The sequence below is a fragment of the Rosa rugosa genome, chromosome 7 (assembly GCF_958449725.1).
Source record: "Rosa rugosa chromosome 7, drRosRugo1.1, whole genome shotgun sequence".
Classification (NCBI taxonomy): Eukaryota; Viridiplantae; Streptophyta; class Magnoliopsida; order Rosales; family Rosaceae; genus Rosa; species Rosa rugosa.
The window spans coordinates 11334473-11341310 of record NC_084826.1 but is presented as its reverse complement, the minus strand read 5'-3'; the positions used below and the strand labels follow the sequence as shown (position 1 = coordinate 11341310).

General features: G+C 40.0%; 3 protein-coding genes across 3 annotated transcripts; all 3 read left to right on the top strand.

Moving 5' to 3' along the window:
• LOC133722826 (uncharacterized) lies at positions 1-1197 on the top strand. Its single transcript, XM_062149689.1, has one exon. It carries the CDS (start codon positions 1-3, stop codon positions 1195-1197), a length of 1197 nt encoding a protein of 398 aa, XP_062005673.1.
• A 931-nt stretch (positions 1198-2128) lies between these two features.
• On the top strand, positions 2129-5494 carry LOC133722018 (UNC93-like protein 3). The gene is made up of 11 exons (XM_062148806.1): positions 2129-2165; positions 2545-2764; positions 2871-3037; positions 3293-3356; positions 3458-3571; positions 3699-3743; positions 3857-4104; positions 4192-4282; positions 4651-4763; positions 4881-4995; positions 5115-5494. The coding sequence occupies exons 2-11, from the start codon at positions 2588-2590 to the stop codon at positions 5298-5300; spliced, it is 1320 nt and encodes a 439-aa protein (XP_062004790.1). The 5' UTR covers positions 2129-2165; positions 2545-2587; the 3' UTR covers positions 5301-5494.
• Positions 5495-5888: 394 nt separating this feature from the next.
• On the top strand, positions 5889-6838 carry LOC133720355 (uridylate kinase PUMPKIN, chloroplastic-like). The gene is made up of 4 exons (XM_062146612.1): positions 5889-6313; positions 6402-6537; positions 6654-6707; positions 6791-6838. Exons 1-4 carry the CDS (start codon positions 6168-6170, stop codon positions 6824-6826), a joined length of 372 nt encoding a protein of 123 aa, XP_062002596.1. The 5' UTR covers positions 5889-6167; the 3' UTR covers positions 6827-6838.

Below are 6838 nucleotides of genomic sequence, written 5' to 3'. Positions count from 1 at the left end.
ATGATACCAAGCAAAGCAAGTTTACTTTTTGCATTTAAGTGCTCGCTTTCTCTAGGTCTTGTTGTGCTATTTGGTTTGATTTATAATGAAAAAGAAGCGTATTGGGCAGGACTCACAATTGCAATAAGTTTTGTCACCGGAAGACAAGCGACATTTACACTTGCCAATGCTCGAGCACAATCAACAGCAATGGGATCAATCTATGGAATCTTGTGCTGTTTTGTTTTCCAAAAGTTTGAGGATATAAGCTTCTTACCTCTTATTCCTTGGTTAATATTCACAAGTTTTCTAAGGCACAGCAGGATGTATGGTCAAGCTGGTGGGATATCAGCAGCTGTTGGGGCATTACTAATACTTGGTAGGAAAAATTATGGCCCTCCTATCGATTTTGCAATTGCTAGGATCACAGAGGCTGTAATTGGATTGATCTGTTTCTTCACCATAGAGATTCTCTCATGTCAATTAAGAGCAGCACCTCTAGTAAAACTTGAACTTTCACATTGCTTGGGAGCTCTTCAAGAATGCATCAAAGATATAGTTCTCTTTGACAATAACCAAAGCAACCTGCAAGCTTCAATCCTTCCAGCACTGAAACAGAAACAGGACAATTTGAAGTCCCATCTCGATCAATTTGAGAAGTTTGTTGTTGAAGCTGAGTTGGAGCCTAATTTCTGGTTCATCCCTTTCAACAGCGCTTGTTATCGTAAGCTCCTGAGGTCTGTATTAAAGATGGCTGACCTTTCACTTTTTATGTCCAACAAAGTACAATCTCTATCACTGGCATTAAAAAGATTTGAAGTTGCTGCAGAGTACCTCCAAAGCCACATCAAGGGCATGAAGAATGATCTAGATCTTTTCAAGAATATAGTCTGCTCCTCACTTCAATGCCTTCAAGAGTTGTCTTCCAAGAAGTCTCTTGCAGTACATGACAAACATGACATGGAGTTGGGAGCATTACATGAGGAAGATGATGAGTGTTCCATTTTAAGTTCTTTTCTTCAACATTCCAACTATGTATCGGATGGAATTGATACCGGTGAAGGCGAGAAAGATGAGAAGCTTAAGAGCCAGGTGGTTCTGTGTTTGGGTGGCCTAGGATTCTGCATCACTAGTCTGCTGAGGGAAGTACAAGAGATGGAGAAAGAGTTTCAAGAACTAGCCAAATGGGAGAACCCTTCAAGCCATGTTGTAGTATAAAGTTACACATATCTGATTTTCCTGTATTTGAGCTTATTCTCTTACTAATTCCGTAATACCATATCGGATCTCGTAGTAACCACGGGTTCGTAGTAACATTAAGGACAATTCTTAGGTTCACTCTTAGGGTGAATGAGCTTATTCACCAATTAGTAGTGGTTTTGCTAATTATATGCTATGCAGTGTTAATTGACTTCATGACAGTTCCAAACTTTTGATACAAAGCAGTTATAACATGGTATCACAATCTTGTTTGTAAAAACACAGGAGTCTAAGACAAACAAAACTCCAGATGTGAGCAAAGGTAAAAAGTTTTGTGTGCTCTATAGGATTTAGCGTAAACTCTTCATCTCTACTGTCAACATGTTGTGTTACGTATAATGAAATTCTCGCTAAACAACTCGAAAGTAGTCTCATGAAAACCTGGTCTCAAAATGCTTTGTAGTTGCAGCTGAGAATATGCTCCTTCGATTCTACAAATTCACTCTTTCAAGACATAAAAATTAAACACAAAAGCAAAAACAAAAGTGATATGATTTAGATCGAAAGTGTATGCCAACTTGTGAATTTGATTGTCCACATCCAGTCATCCATGATCGCCCACTAGGAGGATCAAGGTTCAGAACTCCCACATGATATTCTATCAAATCAAATAGCTAGGTGGCATCCAGGGTGCTTTGATCTAATCCAGACACTATAAACATATTAGGAGTGGTCTAATTTAGGGACCGCATTAATAGACTTTCAACTTTTTCCGTCTTACAAACTTAACTTAATGCCAAAACATGTAAAAGACCAATCTGGTTACGAGTCGTAAAGCCATGACCTCACTGTGAAGGTTCTAAAATGCCCATACCTATGAGCAACAGTTCAAAGAAAACAGCTTGAATTGAAGAGGGCGAAATAGTAAAACAAAGCTGCTGCTGCATATTCACATGGTCGAGACACCGCGTATAACAGGTAGTCAGGTAATGAATGATGAAGACAACTCAGTTATATACTTTTATACATGAATGCATGCACTGAGCCCAATTCTGCATAATCATTCATCATTGATATCTGTCAATGCCAAAGCCACATCATTACGTAAAGAAGATAATACTTTTTTTTTACGGCGACTGCCACTGCATGGCGCTTCTGGGGTTTCTTTAATATTATTTCTAGCTCAGACAAGAACCTCAGAATCATTGTCACACCCTCATGCACCCTTTTATGAGCAAACAGACAGAGTTTAGAGTTTATCTAACTATTTCAAAGCAATCAGACTCAATCTCTTTGGTGACTCACCCACACGTTTATTTCTAGAAGGACTCTACTAATTAGTGTTATAGAGCTATCGGTTCTCAGGATAAAGATAGAAACTCGAACTTGAAGCTTTTGCTGGCTAGCTATGGAGTCTCTGGATTCTCATAATGATATAGAGAAGCCACTGCTCCCCAGCGATGACTCGCCGGTGCTGACCCAGAAGAGCACTCATGCCAGAGATGTGCACATTCTGAGCTTTTCCTTCTTGCTGATATTTCTGGCTTTTGGCGCCGCCCAGAATCTGGAGAGCTCTGTCAACACTGTGAGTGTGTCTGTTTGGTTAATTACTGAGTGTAATAGAAAATAAGAAAACGTTGAAATGTTCTGATTTGATTTTGTTTTCATCTTTGGCTTGATTGATTCTGCAGGACAAGGGTTTGGGGACAACGTCGCTTGGGATTGTGTACTTGTCTTTTGCACTCTTCTCTTTGGTGGCGTCTCCGGTGGTTCGAGCTCTTGGATCAAAGACTGCTTTGATGCTTGGGACTACTGGCTACTGGTTGTTTATAGCTGTACATTTGATCAAACAAACTTGGTATTGCTACTCACTGTGATCTGATCTCTCTTAATTTACAGATTGATTTCTCTTAATTTACCATTGTCAATGAAAATCCATGTTCACAAGTGTTTGATCAAAGTCCAATGATTAAAGGGCAAATGTTTTATGGGATTTGGAGCGAATTTTTAGATTTTGATCGATAATGGTTGGTGACCATGAAAATTGTCATGATCAAATGCAACACAATATATTATTCACAATGCATTTAGCTTATGAACTATTTCCATGTAGGTACATTATGTATCCAATTTCTTTATACCTCGGATTTGCCTCTTCAATAATATGGGTTGAGCAGGTACTCATATTTGTTTCAAGTCCTTATAGAATCTTACTAACTGGGTGTCAAATTGACACTGGAAATTCTAGTTCTCACCTTATTAATTGTGGGTACATCAGGGGACATATCTAACTTCTGCTGCGCGTAGTCATGCAAGAGATAATAACTTACATGAAGGAACAACTATTGGCAACTTCAATGGAGAATTCTGGGGAATGTTTGCTTGTCGTCAGGTGAATTAATCCATCTCATCTCTTTTTTTTATTTTTTTTATGAATGTTGCTTTTTCGATGAATTTGTGTTTCATTATTAATCACATTTAGTCATTTGTCTTATAATCTTTGCTATGAACTTTTGCAGTTTGTCGGAAATCTCTTGTCACTTGCCATCCTAAGAGATGGAAGCGTATGTGCTAATCCTTTTAGTTAACTTTTGGTTTCTTGCATGTCCTTTCTATATATGGAACAGAATTATGCCTTTGAAAATGTGAAATGATCTCATCTTTCTTATCACCGCAGGAGGGAACTCCTGGTCAGACAAAGTTCTTGTACGCCATGTTTCTCTGCAGTATGACCTTAGGGATCATACTGATGTGCTTCTTAAACAACAGGAATAATGTAGAAAAGGATTATCAAAATTCTTCTTGCAACTTCTATGCTTCTCTGATATCTTTTCTGAAGTCTGTTATCACTCCTTTGTTCGATGTACGAATGCTATTGATCATCCCCCTTATGGCGTATACAGGGTTACAACAAGCATTTGTATGGTAATTGATTACTTTAATTAAGTATATCTACCTGCTTTCTTATGGGCAAACCAACTTGTTTTACGTTTCTTATTCTTGTCATTATAGGGCCGAATTCACCAAGTATGTTGTTACTCCAACACTCGGTATGTCTGGCGTGGGTGGTGCAATGGCAGTTTATGGCTTTTTTGATGCAATAGTAAGTATCCAGAAACAGCTTGACATAACATTTGAAGTAGCAGTTGCAGTTTGGTAGAGAATAGAGATAGCATTTGGTGCGATGGCATTATATTGTTCCCATTTATTCTTGGTTAGGTGGATAGGATTTGCAATAAGTATCTTGGCATTTGCTTTAGAGAAACAAAAAACCTTCTATTGTTATTAAAGCTTTTTCTCTGCAGCAGATGAAGCTGTTGGTTATATCACATACTAAAATCCGTACATTCTGTGCTTGATAGACAGGATATAAGATTCTGTTTTATAAGACAGATATGTGTATGTCATATGTGTACAGTGACTTCTGTTCTGTATATTTGTCATCTCATACTTGGGTAAAACTTCTGTCAGTGCTCACTCGTTGCTGGTCGACTCACATCTGGTCTCAAGTCCATCAGTCTTATAGTTTCCGGTGGAGCTCTCCTTCAGGCTATTGTATTCGTCTGGCTTCTTCTAAATTTCAGGTTGGCGGATGTCACATACAACAGTTTGAAGAGCCTGAAGTTGTTATTGTAATTAATATCTAATTTTGAACTCTTGTCACCTCTAATTCCTGACTTTACCTTGATGTTACAATGCAGCCGAGCAAGCGGAGTAATTAGCATTGCAATAATGGCAGCTTTATTGGGTATTGGTGATGGAGTCTTCAACACACAGATCAGTGCTTTGCTAGGGATATTCTTCAAGCGCGATACTGTACTTGACAAACTTGTTCCTCTATCGTTTCTCCTTTAATATCTTCTTAATTTTATGAAGTTCAAAAAAGTGGTTTTCGTTTCTTTAATCAAAATGTGTTTGTTACTATTGGTTTACAGGAAGGAGCCTTTGCACAGCTCAAGGTGTGGCAGAGCGGTGCTGTTGCAGTCATCTTCTTTATTAGTCCGTACATATCATTAGAGGCAATGCTGGTGGTTATGCTAACTGGAGTTTGTATCGCATATGGCACCTTTGTCTACCTATTTCTTCAAGGAGAGGAAGCAGTGTCATCTTCAAGGTTGTGATTTGCGCGCATGAAATCATCGTCTTCCAGGAAGAATTCTGAAGTCAGGGTTGTACAAGAGCCAAGAGGATGTATACTATGTTCTAACTGTATCTAGAATTCATAAATCCATCCACTGTTATTTCTAAAGCTAAATACTTAACCTTTTGAATGTAAGAGGTTGAATTTTGGGCAAATTACTGTTCACACCCTGTACTTTGGGTGCGTCGACAGTTTAGTCCCTAACATTTCAATTTTAACAAATAACTCCTCAAACATTCAAATTTTACACAGTTTGGTCTAAAATGACCATTTTACCCCTCGTTTTTTTTTATTTTTTATTTTTTATAAATTCTTCTCTCTTTTTTTTTGGTTATTTTTTCTGCTTCCCTCTCACTCTCTCTCTCTCTCTCTCTTCTCTTCTCTCGCCAACTCGCGTAGCCTCCCTCGTCGTCCCGCCGCCAACTTGACGCCATGGAAGCATAGCAAAAAAAATAACCCTTCGACAGCCGCACAGATCAGAACGATGTCGCGTCGAAGATAAAGGACCAATCCGATGAGCTCAGCGAAGGAGCCGGCGGCGGCGGTGGTGGCGAAGGAGGAGGAGGAGGAGGTTGGTACACCATCATCAGGAGATCGAAATCCTCGGCCGTGGCCGCCGGAGAGTACCGGAAGGATCGCGAGGAGTGGAGCGGCGGCGCGATCGCTTGCCTTCTCGATGCGTACATGGACAAGTTCACGCAGCTGAATTGGGGAAATCTGAGAGGCCGGGATTGGGAGGAGGTGGCCGTGATCAGGAGCCAGATGTCTGAGGCAAACCAAGAGCGTCGAGCAGTGTAAGAACAAGGTCGATAATTTGAAGAAGAGGTACAAGCTCGAGAGGCACAGGATGACCAATTCTGGAAATTCGCGGAGTCATTGGCCTTGGTTCAAGATAATGGAGCAGATCGTCGACAATTCGCTTCCGGCGAAGGCCACCTCTGATGATGACAGAGGCATTACTTCCTCCGGTGCCACGCCTCAGAAATCAAAGAGGTTCGAAAATTTTTGATGTTTTTTTTTTGGTGCTTTCTGTTTGGTGATGGTGCAGTACAGTTGGTCACTCTCTGTTTGTTTTTGGCAGAAATGCAAGTGCAATTACTAGTCCTGTAACTCAGATAAATAAGCAGCCGAAAATTAGTCTTAAATGGCGAAGAGTGGTGTTCAAAGTCAGTGGTGCTGCTCTAGCTGGCACTGCTGCTAACAACATTGACCCAAAGGTTGTATGCACTTCCATTAATTCGTCGAGTGAAATATGCACGATCATTGTTAATAGTCTGTTTTGTTGTGTTAGTTCCATTAAATGAGTGTCGATATGTGTTTTGTGATTGCACAGATAACAATGCTAATTGCGAGAGAAGTTGCAATGGCCTGCCGCAGTGGGGTGGAGGTAATGATGTATATGATTGTCATCTGCGAGTTTCTGTGCTCAACCTTGTTTTTTACTTCTGTAAATGTTGCTTGGTGAAATAGGTGGCAATTGTTGTTGGCGGTCGCAACTTTGGCTGATGGGTGTGGCGG

Excerpts from the sequence above, each read along its gene's own strand:
- LOC133720355 (XM_062146612.1), top strand. The coding sequence starts at position 6,168 with ATGACCAATTCTGGAAATTCGCGGAGTCATTGGCCTTGGTTCAAGATA. Across the intron at positions 6,314-6,401 it reads ACGCCTCAGAAATCAAAGAG|AAATGCAAGTGCAATTACTA; the intron begins GTTCGAAAATTT and ends TGTTTTTGGCAG. Across the intron at positions 6,538-6,653 it reads CTAACAACATTGACCCAAAG|ATAACAATGCTAATTGCGAG; the intron begins GTTGTATGCACT and ends GTGATTGCACAG.
- LOC133722018 (XM_062148806.1), top strand. The coding sequence starts at position 2,588 with ATGGAGTCTCTGGATTCTCATAATGATATAGAGAAGCCACTGCTCCCC. Across the intron at positions 3,744-3,856 it reads CCATCCTAAGAGATGGAAGC|GAGGGAACTCCTGGTCAGAC; the intron begins GTATGTGCTAAT and ends TTATCACCGCAG. Across the intron at positions 4,996-5,114 it reads TATTCTTCAAGCGCGATACT|GAAGGAGCCTTTGCACAGCT; the intron begins GTACTTGACAAA and ends ATTGGTTTACAG.
- LOC133722826 (XM_062149689.1), top strand. The coding sequence starts at position 1 with ATGATACCAAGCAAAGCAAGTTTACTTTTTGCATTTAAGTGCTCGCTT.